At 40.9% G+C, this 18,045-nt stretch overlaps 1 protein-coding gene across 1 annotated transcript; it reads right to left on the bottom strand.

Moving 5' to 3' along the window:
• Positions 1–75: 75 nt before the first annotated feature.
• Positions 76–17,195, bottom strand: LOC126792626 (uncharacterized). Its single transcript, XM_050519059.1, has 13 exons — positions 16,783–17,195; positions 15,750–16,476; positions 9,638–15,627; positions 7,722–9,232; positions 7,180–7,443; positions 6,653–6,873; positions 6,301–6,572; positions 3,167–6,191; positions 2,953–3,085; positions 2,297–2,820; positions 1,282–2,193; positions 772–954; positions 76–550 (listed from the first exon to the last, which is right to left on the bottom strand). Exons 1-13 carry the CDS (start codon positions 17,124–17,126, stop codon positions 353–355), a joined length of 14,304 nt encoding a protein of 4,767 aa, XP_050375016.1. The 5' UTR covers positions 17,127–17,195; the 3' UTR covers positions 76–352.
• Between the last annotated feature and the right edge of the window lie 850 nt (positions 17,196–18,045).

The following is an 18,045-nucleotide window of genomic DNA, read 5'->3' as shown; positions in this document are numbered from 1 at the left end:
GGTTTATAATGAGGAGAATCTGATACTGGTTATTGGATCATTAAATAGGATTTAATTGTTCCAAGAAAGAAGCACTTGCAAAGTCATGGTTTTATTTTAATTTAATATCGAGGCAAACTGCAGACTGTGTCATTGTTTCGTTCTTTTTGGCTGGATTAGCAGGTCAATTTTCAACTACTGGTTCTTTGAACGATAGATTATTATACAAAGATTAATTCTTATGTACAAAGTAAAAGTGAACTGAAGATCTGACCAGATGGCTGAAGCATAACCTAGGCTGCATGGAATTTAAGAAGCGAGTGCGTTTTGGAAACGTCAAAATAAAAATTATGTATATAACCCACCCAGGTTCTTAAGGCCGAAAAATTCTGACGGTTTTTGAGACCTGGAGCCGACAAAATGGACACCTGGAAACAGCAGAAGAGCACCTTCGGCAAAGTACATGACCACAAGGTACTATTGTTATGTCAACTTCAGCACTCAAACACACCCTACAAACCCATGCTGCTTTTGCTGTATCAGCTTCTTTTGCTGCAGCATCAGCCTTTTCCTGCAAATTTAATCAACAATTATATATGTAAACATGGAAATTTCCTAGAACGTCAAAAGCCCTAATATGAATGGCAGATAAGCCTCCGCATTCAGAGTCTTATATTATTACTCTGAAGGTGGTGCCACTCTCATAGGATCTGTATAACAGATGCTGTTTATCCAACAAACATGCCGTAGTAGAAGCAAAGACATGCAAAACGAAGCATGGTTGTCACAAACCTGTTCAAGCAAAAGTGAAGTCTGCGATTCTTTTAATTGTTCTTGCAGACTTAATGTTTTTTGCAGTAGGGACTGCTTCTCCACATCCATATAAATCCCAGCAGCAGAGAGCATCTCTTGTACTGCCTGCACCAGTTCCGCTGGTGATACTCGTCCATACTGCAGGTCTTTGCCAGTTTGCGGCTGCCCACAGATAAACTTTTATGAGTCCGATGCTTGAGAAAATCCAACCAATTTGACAGTGGATGAGAGTTGGAAAATAAACTTATGTGATGTATCTTCCAATCTACCCGGCAAGTAATTCTTAAAAAAAGTAGGACATATGGTGATATGGCTCTTAAAATAGTGGCAGTTTTCCAAGAATTTGGAAGAATCAAGTATTGCAGGATCATCCATAACAGAAAGCTTAACTTATAAAATTAAAATAAAAAATAATAAAGAAAGAAGGGAACAGCATGCCAACAAAACCTATTATGGTGAGTTAGTGACAGCATCAGAGGGGGAACATACCTGAGAAGCTCTTGAGTTGCCGCTCCCAGAAGTTTCTGGAATGTCTATACAAGTTCTGCTATGACCTACTGTATCCACATCATCCATAGACATTGGTAAACTCTCACTTCCCATCGCTACACTTTTGAACGAAAAGACATGAGAAGATAGAAGAGGCTGCATCAGACCCAGTGAAGTCTCCACCTTGAATCTATACAGTGCTTGGCCAGCTGATGGTCGGACATCCTCTGGGACTCTACCATATTTGAGCTTTTCTCCATTCTGAGACCGCCATGCCACTATCTCTCCAGCATAAAAGGGCCTCAATGGATGAATTTGTACTTGATGAACATCTTGGGGTAATAGTTCTTTACCCACCAAGCCATTGCTTCCACTGGTGGCTTCTATTTCTTGCTTGTCAGAACAGAGTTTCAAAAGATCAATGATCGCAGTTTCAGAGCCTCCAGGACAGATGAATAAAGATCCAATAGGTAACGGAGTAGGAGACCCTAAGACCAGACTCACAACAATTGCAATAACATCAAAAACAGAAATATACGGTGGTGGTTCAGAAACTAATATACAGGTATTAGTCCGGTTAATGAAGTAGAGTGTCCGATGCATGGATCCATTAACCCACTCTGGGATGATGGAATCATTAGCAGCATGGGTAATGTCTACAGAATGTGGGAGGAGCAAAAAGCGAGTACGGAGGCACTTAACAAACTGCAACTTCTCAGCAACAGATTCTACTAAGTTCTGTATTGTAACCAGAGTTAAATGCTTAATTGCAGGAGTGTAACTAGCCATGCTGTTTACAACTGTCCATACAGCACTCTGAAGTGACCTGCTCAACAGTTTCTCTCGGATGGCTGCAATTGGAACTGATCCAATATGATCCAAAGTTTCCACTTGTTCCTCATGATCTAATTCCTACATCCATGGAGCAAATTTTGCAGAAAATTAAAGACAAGCATTTTGGCCAAAACAAATTAGAAAATATTAAAAGAAAGTAAGTTTTAGAAGATCATGCTACCTCTATGACTACATCAGACAGCTTCTTGACCCCCAGAACAGTACAAAACCTCTCTGGAAGATCAGGGTGAATAAATCTTAACCTGGAAGGATCAATGCACTTTACATATCGGGATCCATGGGAATCTATATACACACAGGAGTTCGCATGAACTAGTCTGCAGCTCTCATCAGGGACTATTGCTGCTGATGCCCAATTGGGCCCATTGGACATACCATCAGCAGTTGCCCCATCACAGATAAAATACAAAATTTCTAGCACAGCACGGAGTTCATTTGGATTTAGACGTTGATATCCACAGGTTTTCTGAAGATTCATGAGAAGATCCCTAGCAGAGGCAATGGATAGCATATCTTGAAGTCCCAAATCTTTTAAAATCTTCAAAAAGGGAAGGTATGAAGTAGGAAGTTCAAATGCAAATGGGGATAAGTTGATTGTTAAACGCGCGAAAAGCAGGTTTGCAGTCACCAAGCGTGTACCATTTGCAGCAGGTATAAATGGTACTTTCTGCAAGTCCATTATATCTGTACAAGAATACATTACATTATGAAAAATCCATGTATTTAAACTACACAAAAGGAAGCCATAGTGGTAGAAACTCTCGGCTAGTCCACTAATCCAAAATGGAGTTTACAAAGATAACATGAGGATTCTACCTGAACTTGAGAGAGAATTCCAAATCTTATCCAGGTACTTTAACACCTCACAAGAAGCTTCATCAACACTCATCATACCAGACACAGTTGGCCAATGAGCAAGTGTGTCTTCACCACCATTTCTCCCAATAATCTGGGGCAAAATTCTTTACGTAAGATTTTAGCAAAAAGTATCATCATCTTGTGTAAAATTAAAAAGGACTACCGAAGTTACCTGTAAGTGCTTTATTACTGTGGGAAAAACTGGAGGGCTCCTAAGCTGGAGGGACGCCCAAGAGTAATCGGGAGGAACAACATTTTGTCCCGAAAGAATGGGAGCACAGCTCCAAGCCAGAGGCCAATCCTTAAGCAGAATCGCTTCGCTATACGAAGCGAGCACTCTCTTGCCACCTTTTTTTCCAGCAACATTTGGAAAGCCAAATTCAGCAGGTATGCATTTGATCTTTCCCAGGAGATCACAGAAGTTGTTGCTGTAGAGGACAGCAAAGTTCGAGAAAATCGCTTCAACAACAGATCCAGCTAACGTCCAAACTTCCATAGAAACTTCACTCTGAGGGTTGGTTAGGTCATCAAAATCATCCAAATCTCTGGATCTCATGCATTCAGTTCCAAGAAATTCCACTCTTCTGGCGCATTCAAGTATGACATCAGATTCTATTGCCATACGCAGGCCAGTTTTCCTTAAAATTCGAAGCCACCGATCAGCAAAAAACCTTTCTCCTGGAAACTTTTTTCTCTCACCAGAGAAGACAGATGTCAATAAAGCATCACCAGGATCAAACAAATCCTTGGGCCTATACAGATCTGTACAAAACTCATCAGCATTTCTTACAAATTTAGTCTCCTTTAAAGCTTCAACTACTACGGTATCCATTTGAAGGTCTTGCCAATTTGTGTAAAGATATATCAATATATCTTCCTTTTCAGGTTCAGGCTTACCTTCGAACCCAGGCAACCCAAACCTGATTAGAATCTGCTGATCATGCAATTCAAGGACTCCAAGAGCTCTAAGTAATGAAAACTCAACTGAATCAGTGGTATAGGAAAGACAACGTTCATCATAGGGCTTAAGGAATGAGTTTGTGGAGATCATACACAGATCATCACTGATCAACCGTGTGTACGAACCAACAACTGTTTTATAGATAGGAAGTGAACGCAAAACTTCAAGCTCTTCCCTTCTGTAATTAGAGCCATTAGACAAAAAATCATTAGCAAAAAGTGCAAAAAGGGCATCACAATTTGAAGCTGAAAGGGAAGTGATTTCGGAGAAATAGCCAGCATTTTTAGCTGCTACCAGCTTCGATGCAATAACTTGCCCTAATGATTGGTCAGGGGGAGGGAAGCAGTTGCATGGAGCAGCACAGTGTAAGAAACCTATATCATATATAGGTATGTTGCAGTGGTTTAGAAGTGATAACAACCAAGGGTGTTGGCTTTTAGCTACTTCGAAAGCTGAAATGTATGATTGTACTGATTCGGATTCAGGCATATGATTGTTTCCAGTTGCACTAGCTTCTAAGGCATTTTCTTCCGAAGATGAATCACTAAGAAGTGGTGGAATGAAGACCAAGTCACGCTCCCTGACACGACATAAGACCGGCCGACCAAGAAAAGCAGGAATTAGAGGCCAATCAGAAAAGAGCAGAAGATCTTCTGAGGAGCCATTAAAATTCTTCCAGAAGAGTCGTATCCATTCAGGGGAAGGACCGCCTTCACCACCAGAACTTGATTTATTATTCTCCCATGAAAACCAAGGAACCATATTTGAACCCATTACATAACTCGCCCAGTTCTCATGAAAAACTACCTTCATATGATTCGCCAGCAAAGGAAGTGAGAAACTTCGCAGCTTTAGTAATGATTGTAGCACACCATTTGAAAATATATCAGCAAGGATTGGTCTATCCAACACTTTAGGGTGAACAAACTTTTCAGCCAAGGAAACCATCAATGCCTGCTGCTCTGTACTCCCTATCCAGAGTTCAGTGAATCCCAACTTAGTTAAACGGTTTGCTGCAGTTGGACATGGCAAACCTTTGAGCTCAGCTGCTACTGATAGAAGATTCAGATCTGCATTTCCATAGATGTTGTTAAAACTACCTGCAACAACGTTTCTCTGAACCAAGGGCCCCCCAGACCTACCAATATCCTCAACGACTCCCCGGCCAAAATCAAATAATGCCTTGCCCAAACTTGTCACCATCTCAATTGCATCTCCGGAACTGGTAGCATTCTGTGTAGAAGATGCTGGATAAGTATTCAAGTTAGTAACTGACTGCGAAGAAGAACTTCCACCAACAACTAGGCTTTCCCCTCTAGTTTTACTGTGGTCAACAGTCAGAGAATTTCCGGCTGAATTGAGTGAATCACCAATCTCAATATCAGACAAGCAGTACTCAAGCACATCTGCAAACATATCAACTGACCGGAGAACAATTGATGATGAAGAAACTCTTAACAGGTTCCGAACCATCTTGGGTTTCACTTCCCGAACTGTAATCCCCATGGCTCGGATTTCCGTCACCAACTCCCAAGGTACTGAAAACACTGGATAGTGCTCCTTTACAAAGCTGCAAACTGTAGCCGGAAGTAAGTTTCCACCCACTCCATGTCCAGGTTGTGAAAGAAACATACCCTCTTCAGCCTTGGCAAAATTTCCTGAGTAAAGCTGCCACACAGGAAGATCAACTATACGAGCATAAAAGGGACTTATCACCTGCTCAATTACACACTCCCAATCTGATTTAAGCACAGTAGAAGGTATACTGCCATCTCCCAGTTGTTTGGCCAAATTGGGCCTGTTAGACCTCGGCCAGAAGGAATAAATTTGATCTCCATAGCCCTTCAAAGACAAGCTGACTGCAAGACCTGCACTAGATTCCGTTGTGGAACTAGAAGGATCTATTCTTAACCTCTGGATTTCCAATATTAATTCGATGTAGGAATCACGAACACATGACATCAGCTCTCTGTTCCAAGCTTCCATTAACAGATTTCCAGCATCCACCCGTGCCTCTGCGGAAGAAGCTTCCTTGTCTTGATAATTAAAGAGAGAGCGACCTCCATTGTGACAAACCAGGAAGCATCCAAGAACAGTAACAGGTATATTTATACCACCAGACAAAGGAAGAGGGGACATAATAGAACTTGTGAGACAGACATCAACAGGATAGCCATCTCGGGATATATGTGCTGCAACTCCAGCGACAGGTGTCAAGTTGTAAGCCAGGTATCGCCTGTGAAGAAGTAAGTGGAGCATGAAACATATTTTTACATTCGTAAATGAGGACTGAAGTGAGAGATCAAGAAAAAGGTATGTGATATCTAACTTTTTGTTTATCAGACCTATCAAGAGCCATATTTCTTGTTTGCCCAGATCCCAGGCTGAGTGCAACAAGCCATCGATCAACAACTCTTACTTCTCCTTGTTTCAAGTTCACATCTATTGCTTGCAATTTTGTTGCAGCATTGGAGCTATTAAATAATCGAGATATTTGGAACTTCCTCCATTTCTTTTCCGAAAAAGGATTCCTCATGATAGAAGATGATGAATCAATGCTAACAGAATAGTCTTCTCGTGGCTGTGCACTTCCTTCCTCCCATGTGGAGATTGACACCTGATCATCCGTAATATTATTATATATGAAGGGCTGTATAAAAAGCCACATGCGCAAGAAAATCAGAGAACAAGCAATACCTTCATTACAGACTTCAGGAATAAAAGCGATCTAGAAGAATGCTCCAAAAATCTCTCAGTAATCTGCTTTATTTTCCTCAATCCAAACTCAAGTTCATTCATCAAACATTCAGATGATAGCGGCATGCGAATAATGGTAGAATCAGATGATGGCCATGGCATTCCGTGGCCAATCAGCATAGGATTAAATTGATCGTGAAACCGATCAGTTAAATTTGTACCTGAAAATCAAGCATTGATGAAGTTGATTCTTCAAATCTACTCAGCAGAAGATAAAACTATACAGCAGAAAAGGCATTGATTTAGGAAAAAACGAAACATGTGTTCAAAAAGAAAAAAAGAGGAAAAAATTGATGAACAAGGAAGAACATTGATTTTTTTTTTTTTTTGGATCAGAGGAAGAACATTGATTTGATCATAAAGGTTATACGAAAAAGAACAGACACGGATAAACCTAATATGTGGCGACTGGGGAGTATCACCCAACATAAGCAACTTAAGAGGATGAATGATCTAATAATTATTACCTGCCAAACAAAACATTTTTGCCGCAGGTGTACAAGTTGAAGGTGCAGCAAGGACTGAACCAGAGGGATCAAACATATAAAAGTAGCCACCAGAAACAACAGAAAGGAGATCACAGACAAAATAGCAGCTAAGCAAAGCCAAACCATAGTTCACAGTAGCACCCCTTAGTCTCCATGGGGGTAGAAATTGGAGACTACTTACTTCCTCTCTACTCAAGCTAGTTCCTTCCATTATGGCTAATAGAGCAGGCCCTTGATATTCCCCTACACATATTTGTCAATAAATTAGAATAAAGCCCAGTACATGGCAACTGCAGCACAGAGTGAGGGAGAGAGAGAACAAGATCCACTGCTATTCTCTGGATAAATAAAAAAATACCTTTTCTTTTAATCAAGAGTAAATTTTCTGAACTCAGGTTAAAATATTATTAAAAGTTACAAGGGCAGAATTATATTGAATTACATATCCCTTTCAGTCTACCCATTTGAATACAATAACATACAGTATTCAGAAGAATAAAAATTTAAGAAAATTGATTTACCCATATTATGCTGCAGCAAAGACTGGCGAGGATGTTCTCTCTTGTCAAAGACTAGGTGCAACTTAGTGGCTTTGCAACAGTCTGCCAACTCAAGCAGGTCGAACAATAACAAGTCATTGTCCCCATACAAAGCCAAAAGGTCTTTTATTTTAGCATAGTCCATGCATGGTATATCTTTCGTCAATTCATCATCAACTAAAGAGAGGCTGCGAAGTGATTGTACCCCCAATCTATTCGCCAGATCATTGCTGATAGTAGGATGTACAAAATGCTTCCCAACAAGAGTACTGTGTTCAATCCATGGTGCATCGTTATACACAAGATCACCAGCATCCATCAGAACTCCAGAAAAATCTGGAATTAAGATTGGAGTCTTAGAAGCTTCAAATGGTGGTTTCTCAGAGCAACAGTCCGCTACAGCATCAAGGACACGATGCACAAAATTTAACTGATCTGTTGACAGTGGGAATCCTTTCACATCATTCTGCAAACGTTGCAAGACATGAAAATAGTCCCAAATATCAAAACTAATTCGTACACCTAACTTTATAAGCAAATCTCTGAATTCTGATAATTCAGACGGGACAACATACAGGTACGGAGTAAATTTCACAGGCGAATCAAATGCAAGCGCATTCGGAGCTACAAAGTTATCCCCAATCCAAACCCAGGAAACATCAAGTAATGCTGATTTTAGCTCCGAGAATTCAGCAGTGCCAATATAATCTTGCAATTTTGAATAGAGTGATGGAATTCCCTCACTGAGTGCAGTATCGACATCTTGTATATCAGCTGAATGGGATTTAAACTGGAAATACAACTTAGGTAGCTCAATCAACTGCATGGATAAAACATTTATGTTTGGCAGTTCCATCCAGCCAAGCTTCTTTTGTAGATATGTCGAGCGGCATACACCATCTAATATATGCATCGAGTAGGAAACCAAAAACATCTGGGATTTAGGTCTCACATTGCTTGGGGATGCTACCTGGTTACTAGATTTCAACCAAGGGATTCCTTTCAGAAGTGGATCAACACATACGGGACACCAAGCAATAGCCGTCATTTCAGACCAAAAGTCCTCTTCTGGTTTTTCACCAATCAATTCGTCAACAAAAGTATTTATGTCTGGATCATCTACATTTACGTTCTCATTGCTGTTGGGAGACTCAATGTACATAGCATCACCATCCTCAGTTCTAGTGTCATTTCGGAAAACAGAATTTGTCAACTCATCCACATTTCCCTCTTCTGCGGTCGAGAGCCTGTATGATAGAGCATCCAAACAAACAAGTAACTTTCTCCCATAACTTACTGTCTCTGAATCCCTGGAAAAATGCAGCAATGAAACTGATCTAGCACAATCGATCAACCCAGAATAGCCCAGAGTTCTTCTGAGACCAAGTGTATTCAATATGTCCAGAGTTTCCGCATCTGAAAACTTGTCAGAAGGGAAAAAAACTTCTCCATGCAGCACGTTTCTTAAAGCAGTGATTCTAGGATCATAGAGCCTGTGAAAAAAAAATTTAAACATCATTATATCCTTTCAGAGAAGTGATAGAAGGATGATCATAAATTTATGACAAGATGGTAAATATAGAGTGCATCAACAAGTGGCCTTATCCATCATTTGTTATTGTTATAAAGGCTCAAGTATAAATATGATTATAGCAAGCAATTTGAGTTTAACTGAAGTTGCTTATATGCACAATGCTTGCAGTAAAAAAAATGTTAGAACAAATGTAAAACTACAAGCAGACAAGAACTATACTAAATTGAATGCTAGATATAACTTCCCCACTTATCTACTTTTGTGACTTTAATCACTTTATATGTAACAAACAGACAATAAGACACCATCCCAACTCCATAATACAAAAACTAAACACCAATATAGAGGCCAAGAGAAATTATACCGGGAAGGCATCTGCCAAGATCCATCAGCTGCCAAAACAAAAGGTATTTCGGAAATTGCAGATTTCAAGGAATTATCCTCTTCAACTAAAACCTGCACTCCATGGAGAATGGCTGTAAGAGAACCTTGCTCTGATAGGAATTTTGACATATGGTTAAGCACATGATCTCTGTAGAACTCCATCCTGGAGGGTTCTTTAATCTCTAAATATCTTCTCAAAATAATTTTTTCTTTCTCTGATTCCGTACGTACAAAGTCATCACTCAGAAAATCCTCCTGAATATCACCAGGTTTAAGCAATTTGACAGGATTAGTCAAACTTACAAACTTTCTGCTCTTATATGACTCAAATATAGGAAGGTGTTTCATGATGTCAATATGCTTATCTTCCATTTTCTCTTCGATAAACCATTTGGACTGAAGAATGAAACTCCGAAGTTCATGCATCTCTCCTTCTGTTGCGTCGTTGAAAAGCCCCTCAATGTTTTCTGGCTTACCTGCAACTGCCAGAAACGCATTCAATAAGCCAATTGCTGTCGGCAAGTGCACAAATCTTTTCAACTGGGGATGCTCTATGGCAAGATCGTGCCTCAAAAAAAGGCATCCAATTTTCAGCATCAAAGCTGACATGTTCTCACTCCACCCATCATCCTTGATTATGCTTGAATTGTCAACTAGTTGCAAGAGACAATTGTTACCAACAGGCAAAATTGGCCATTTCGAAAAAAGTGACAAGTCATCACAAGATGACCTCAAATAACTCCAGAGAACTCTTACCCATTCTACACTTGGTTGGCCTTGCTGACCAGGAGTCCATGTAACCTGTTTTGCATAGTGCCACTCTGCAGGAAGTATCCTCAAGAAGAGTTTTTCTAGTAAATGACATGACAGAAAAGAAATATTGGAGGCATCACTTTGAGCTATGAAACATAGCTTCTCGTACACTCCTTCAGGAATTGCGGAATCCACAAGTAGATGTGGAACTGAATCCTTGAGAAGATCATACTCGACCCCGCGTGCAATATATATTCTTTCTCCAATTCCATTTTTGTCAATTATGGAAAATGAACCATCAGCTAGGGGTAATAAAGGCAAACCATACAAATCAGCAGACTGAACAGGCATCTTCAAGTCAAGTAGACAATATTCAAGGGCCAATATCATGGTGTTTCTATCCTTAAATTCACGTTTCCTTCGAATTAACAAAGTCTTCAACAACTGTGGTGTCAAAAAATGCAAGGCAGGGCACACATCCTTAAACCTCTCAACAATTGGCCTGGAAACAGTGACCAGAGGTAGACCAGCATCTGATAATGCTTCAATAAGCTCATCAACTTTGTCAAAAGTAAAGTCAGGAAAAATAGCTTGTTTGGTTGAGATCCACTGCCCTCCTCGAGCTTTGGTATATAATACACGAATGCCACAATCTGCAATGAAAGTATAAAGTTCCCGCACCACTACAGCCCAAGGTTCCATTCCTCTTGTTTTAGGCCAAAGTGAAAAGAACAAATCACATGGACCAATCTCAGGTGCAATTTTCTCTAACATATGCCCATAAGCAGGGGCAACTACTCCTTCAAGCAAGTACATATTCCAATCTGAGCGCTTTTTACCACCACCAGCCATGTCATTACCAAACCAGATGTCCCTCCTATTTGATGATAACTCGAAATACGCATTGACATGTGCTGGAAGACCAGTTGTGATTGGCAGTGGTAGAAAACAGAAAGCACGCCCCTCGAGATCTTTTCTAACTTCAGAGGGGCCTTGAGGGCCTTGAAATAGATTGGAAGTAACAGCACAGGTCTCATTGCTCTCAGGAATATTACTCGTTCGCAAACCAACCTTGGAAGAGTGTAAATATGCAGCAACACATGCCCAGGGAAAATAAGTATGAGACTTGTCACTGAAAATTGGGAAATTCTTCTTTGCCAGTCCACCACCAATACACTCGGAAGTTATCCAGCTATGTGATACATTTCCAGACGAGCTTTCTTCTGCAATTATAACCTTCTGACATTTGTATGGCAACTCTTTCTCTGCTGATTTTCGCAATTTCTTTAGGAATTGCTCTTTATCCAATCCATTGTGCCGATTACCATCAAACAGACTAAACACATCCTGTTGTGCATTGGTTTCCATTTCAGGCTCACTATTGCAATGCTTGTTAACACGATGTAACAGTTGCATTTCATGTCCACTTCCTTCCTTTACAAAAACAGAGATGACTTTCACGTTACGCAGAAAGAGCAACGTCTCAGAAACAACTTTTGAAAAGGAAGAAAATAGAGACATGACATCTTCAGATGCATATCCTTCCTTCTTAATTTGGCTTCGGGAAGCAGCACTAGCACTCCTAAGTGGAAACCGGAAAAGCGTGCCAGGAAATGGATGCTGCAAGTCACAGCCGAAGTGTAAAAAAGGAGAAAATTGATCAGGAAATTGTTCCATAATCTTTCTTCCAGAAAACTTTATCCTTAAACCAGGATGAGATGGAGAGATCCCAGGCAAATTACAGGCATGAGGATCAAACATAACAATGTTTTCGCCAGAAACAAATGTGGGGATGTCTGTAAAATGGTAGACACAATTAAAACCCAGTCCAAATCTCCCTATAGCAAATGGTTTTTCTAGCTTGCTCTCCTGGCCAATGCGTGAGATTGCATAAAGATCTTGGGGACTGAAGACAGAGTCATTGAAACAGTACAATGCAGGGCCTTGCCAATCTGCCATTTCAGGTGAGAGGACTGAAGAAGTCCCATATTGAGTTTTGTCCAGGAGAAAGTTCACCTCAGAGGCTCCAGCATCCTCTGCATTTTGAACCAGCTCAAAAAGAATTCCAGGCCCATCTGCATACATTTCAAGTATGTGTTTAAGCCTAGTTGTCAGAGCTTCATGCTGTCCAAAAGCTTCAGCAGCGCCAGATAAACTCAAATTCATTGAATCGGCACTCTCAGCCAGCAATATCCTACGAAGAGAGCAGACACCAAGCTTCTCTGCAACATCAATTGATATGTTCCCATGCACAAATTTTTGAACTGTTCTCCTTGCATTCAGTGGCATATTAGATGAGCCACCAAAAGGGCTATCATGATCCTCTGAGCCAAGCAACCAGGGGGCATCATTATAAACTAAGTCACCAGCAGGATATAATCTGCCCGATACATCTGGTAAATAGATTTTAACTTTCTGGTCGTATATCTGAACTTCCGCTAAATGCTGAACAACCAATAAGGCTGCTCGGATTTCATGTGCATCAAGAGAAGAGGAACCTTTCTTCAAAGCCATTCTGCACAAAATATTAGCATAGTCTGCAGGCTTCAGGATTTCTCGAATGCCAAGCTCCAAAAATAAATCCTTGAAAACTGCTAGATCGACGGGTATAACACGAATATAAGGAGCCAGATGAAGGGGACCATTAAGGACGACCTCATCTACAGTTGCGAATCCATCACCCACCCAAATCCATCGGCTGCCTTCAAGAACAGCCTTGACTATATCCATCTCATCAGAGCCAAGCAAACCTGCCAATATTGAATATATCCTCGGCATTGCCATGGCTAACTCCTGCCGAAGAACCTGATCATTTACAATCTCATTGTTTTTCCCAAGCTCAAGTAGTTGTGCGGCAATGACACTTCCACCTGGTGGAGATGACCACCCAAGGCTAGACGATAGAGCTGTAGATGAGCACTCTCCATCTAGTATTCGCATGCTAGCGGAAACGAGCCACATGTCTGCTTGCAATCTCACAAGCTTTGGAGGAGCAACTGTGGATGACACAACAGGCCACGGCAAAGCTAGAAATGGAGCAGAAACTAAAACTGGGCACCAAGAGACCAGACGAAGATCATTCCAGAACTTCTCAAGATCAGATATTATGTTGCGGGGCCGGAATGCAGTTGCAGCTCGTGAGAACATTCTGTTCACTGTTCCTTGATCACCATATAACAGATTGGGTATCCATTTCATTGCATTAACTTCTAAATATGATAAAAGAACCTTCCCTTTATGATGGGCCTTTTGGCGATCCTCATGCATCAATCGCTCCACCTGTTGAGCACTTTGTATGACAGTCTCAGGGGTCACAGATGTTCTAAGGCCCAAACCTTGCAGCATGTCCAAAATACCAGGCTCTTGGAATGGACCGTAGGGAAAACTCTCAGAATCATCTAATAGTGCATATAGTTCTTCATTACGAGGATCATATAATGCAGTAGGACATCTAAGAGCACCACTTAGGGTCGGGAGGAACTCCAAGTTTCTCAAATATTCCCTAAACGACATGTCCTCAATACACAACTGTGGTAAGTTTTGTAGAACGGATAGAACAATGTTGTTCCGTACCTCAGGTTGCAGCTCCCCAACTCTATTCAAAACCTGCTGCTTGTAGAAGAGTGCCTTCCCCATTCTTTCAATACCATAGTATCTTAACAGAATCTGCATCTCAGTATCTGAGCTAATAAGGAAATCAGCTCCAAGGAAGCTCTCAGGAATGTCCAACGGAGGCAAGTACTTTCGTGGATTTTCAAGATCTGAGAACTGGAAAGTTTGAGAAGGTCCTCCACCATAGACTTTATAGATAGGCAGCCTCTTGCATTTTTGTATGGCAGACTCATTCAAACAGTCTCCAAAGTACCACTTTGGGTCAAGAAGAAAAGAACGAAGTTCATCTCTCTCTTCCGCTTCCAGACTATGGAAACATGTTGCTATGCTGCCACAATTCAAAGAAACAACATTATATATAGATTCGACCAGGCCAGTGGCATTACCATCACTTACGTAATGAAACAAATCTGAGTGTTCAACTCCATAATTTGGGTTCAAAATCTTGCAACCAATTTTTACGAGTACACCTTGCACCTTGTCTGAAAGCTTTTCTGCCTTCATTAATTTGGACTCTCTGGAGGCTCTATACAGATGGCCAGAAGTAGAGGGCAAAATGGGCCAATCACCAAAAATAGACAACTGATCGCATTGGTTCCGAAGATATTGCCAGAATAACACAAACCATGAAGAAGTAGGATGATTATGACAAGACTCTGGGTCCCAAAGAACTTTGCTTTTATACTTCCAGTCAGCAGGTACGAATCTTGGATAAAACTGAAGAAAGTACTGAACATTGAACATAACAAGGTTTGCCTTGGAGGACTTTGCAATAGCACAGAGTCTTTGTAGTATGTTCAAGGGAATATCCCGATCAACTATCCTATCATATATTTTTTGAAGCAGCCTTAATTCTAAATCACTGCAAATGAAATAGGAAATTCCTTTTGAGGCTTCTGACAACAACCCAAATTCACCATTGGCCAATGGAAGCAAAGGTAGATTATAAGCATGTGTTCCAACGTCAAAATCAAGCAAGTCTTCAAGACAATATTCCAACAATACAAGCTTGTCAGGTTTACCCAGAGTAGAAAGAAGTCTGCACTCCCTAAGGAAACAGCGAACTGTATCAGGAGTGACCACCTTCTGCCTAAAAGTAGAAGCATATTCCAACAGCATGTCATATAATTTGTTAGGCAAACCCACTATAGGCATTCCAAGCTCAATCAGGGCCTTACCAAGTTCCTTGCCCTTAGTAACTTCCTGATCATGCAGAAAAGCTTCAACTGGTGAAACCCATTTTCCACCTCCAAGTTCCGAATACAACACAGGAGCATCAGAGATGTTTCTGTATATATGCGCCACAAGAATATTCCATGGCTCTTCAAAAGAACCACTTGGCCATAAGGAATAGTACAGCTTCCTGGACTCTAGCAGTCCACGTACGCCCAGAAGAAGTTGTGTAAATGCAGGCGCCACGACCTCTTCTAGAAGAAGTCTGTTCCAAACAGAACGAATTTTTCCACTTCTGTCCATATCAGCCCCATACCAGATACCACGACGATTCGATGAAACCTCAAAGTAGCCATTAACTTGTACACTTAAACCAGTTCTTACGGGCAGCGGAAGAAAACAGAATGCTTGACCAACCCTAAGAACATCATGCTGTTTAAATTCACATTTTATTAGTATCAGTTCAATTTGGATGTTACACAGAAGAAACAGCATAACAATCAGAAACTCAACCAAATCGTAAAGGCATAGACGAATGTGTAGTGGCAACTGACCTGTTCTATATTTTCTGTGATGCAAGCAGCAACTGATGCCCACGGAAGCAAGTGCATATCATACTCCTTAGAAGCAGTAGCTGCAAATTTGCCAATCCTACTGGATGTGGATGCCAGTGCTTGTACAAGAAAAAAACTATCTGTTCTTGTCTCCGGTTGGGTCCCTATCAACGACTTCCTTACAAAGTCCACTGAATAGCAGTCCACCTGGCTCTCTGTAGAATTTACAGACTTGGGAAATCTCAGCACTGCCTGCCGATGCTGAACAATATCATCCCTTGCAGAACTGACAGAGCAGGAATAAAGTTTCCTCGGCTCAGAGTCCTGGGCATCCCAAACATACATTTCAATACACAAGACACTTTTGAGGAAAAGTAAAGTAAAAACCCCTTCCTCATACAGTTGACGCAACAAGGACGAAAGGTCATCTTCGGAATATTCTTGCCTGGAAAGCTTACTGGTTGCCGCCTGCTCGGCATTCCTCAGAGGGAACCGGAATAGAGTCCCAGAAAACGAGGTTTTCATGTCGCAGCCAAAAGCACAGTAAGGATAGAATTGGTCTCTATATACAGAAATAGCTGAAGAAGAAACATAATCGATTCTCTTCCCTGGATTTGAAGCTGAAACATTTGGAAGGAAAATGCCTTGGGGATCAAATAACACCACATACTTGCCACTCACAAACGAAGGCAAATCAGTCAAATGGTACACCGAGTTGAATCCAACCCTACAAAATCACACAAAAATCAGCACACATTCTCATTTTCATGCCAATACTACTATGAGTACTATCCCGGACACAATCAAAACCCTAATGTGTCATCCATAACCTTACTTGACCAAAGAAAAACAATGTGCTAATCAGTTAAATGGTACAGTGAGTTGAATCCAACCCTAAAAAATCAGTACACAATTCTCAATTTCCCGCCAATACTAGTATCCCTGACCTAATTAAACCCTAATGCGCCGATTCAAAACCAAATTCAAGCAAAGAAATCAAGCAGTGGAGTAGAGAGAAACAAAGCAATCTCACCCGAAGCGGCCGGTCTTGGAGGCTTGACCGTGCTTGCTGCTGCCTCCGATCCTCGAAATGCTGACGAAATCCTCCTCGGTGAAAACGGCGTCGTTGTAGGCCAAGAGAGAAGGTCCCTGCCAGGGCGCCAATGTCGGGGACAGAAGGGAGCCGGAACCGTGGAGGCGGCGGTCGAGGCAGAGACGAACGGTGGTGGCGCCGGCATCGTCAGCGTTCTGAATCAACTCTTTGAGTACGGTGGTGCCCTCCGGATAGTTGAGTAAAACCTCACGGATCCGCCTGGTGAGGTCAACTTTCTGACCGAAGTCTTCGAGAAATATCGACTCCGGCGACGGAGACTCCATGATGTTGTAGGTGAAGTTATAAAACCATCGGCTCTTGAATATGGAATGTTAGCGGAGACTGAAGCAAAGATCAAATAAATTTTGGGATTAATCATTTACATGGATTTACTATTTCTCGCAGCTCAGAATCCCACACGGAGTGAAATTATTTTCTTTTCTTTTAGAAACCAATAAGTCAATAATCCTTTTTTCTTATTGTAAAAATGAAATAAAAATCCCTCAGTGTATTCTAGTTGATATGGTGGAGATGAAAATTGATGAGTTTCCTCCCTATTTAAGAGCCTAAAGAATCCCCTCGAAAAAAAAAACCAAAGAATGCAACGGGTAATTTGTTGGGTTTACAAATGAGATCAATCAGGATTTGTATGTATTCACTTAAACGAATCGATTTTTAGGTTTCGTCTTTTAAATACAGTCAGGTGAATTTTCATGTATATTGTGTGTTTGCTAAGTTTGAAGTTTGAACAATTCTCTTCTATTCCTTGTACATATAGTCGAATCCTTATTCCTCTCTCCTTACTCCTTAGGCATGTGCATTGTGCATTTGCTATGTTTGAACTATTCTCTTCTTATAGAACCAATACATGTAAATATATATAGATTGAGTCGTCCAAAAACAATACAACTGAGGCCACCTAAGTCCTCCCTTTTTTGGACAACGAGGCAACCTCAGTCTCGAAGCCAAAGATACAAAGTGCTTAAGCATGCTGAATATGAGTTTTCACTTTTCAGATAGCAATATTGATCTCCAAGAATGAGTTAGATCTTCAAATTTTTCAATAATGTCACGGTTGTTCTTGGGACAGCTTCAAGTTTATTTGTGTTAGCAACACCATTCTGCCTACAACTCTCTTTGACATCTTAAACTTGGGACAAGAAACGCATCAGATATGCAAAATACGACTCAAAAGTTTAGTAT

The sequence above is a fragment of the Argentina anserina genome, chromosome 4 (assembly GCF_933775445.1).
Source record: "Argentina anserina chromosome 4, drPotAnse1.1, whole genome shotgun sequence".
Lineage (NCBI taxonomy): Eukaryota > Viridiplantae > Streptophyta > Magnoliopsida > Rosales > Rosaceae > Argentina > Argentina anserina.
The sequence above is the reverse complement of the archived record's forward strand: the minus strand, read 5'-3'. Positions and strand labels throughout refer to the sequence as shown.

Excerpts from the sequence above, each read along its gene's own strand:
- LOC126792626 (XM_050519059.1), bottom strand. The coding sequence starts at position 17,126 with ATGGAGTCTCCGTCGCCGGAGTCGATATTTCTCGAAGACTTCGGTCAG. Across the intron at positions 6,874-7,179 it reads AAAAATGTTTTGTTTGGCAG|GTACAAATTTAACTGATCGG; the intron begins GTAATAATTATT and ends CTTGATTTTCAG. Across the intron at positions 2,194-2,296 it reads TGTCTGATGTAGTCATAGAG|GAATTAGATCATGAGGAACA; the intron begins GTAGCATGATCT and ends CCATGGATGTAG.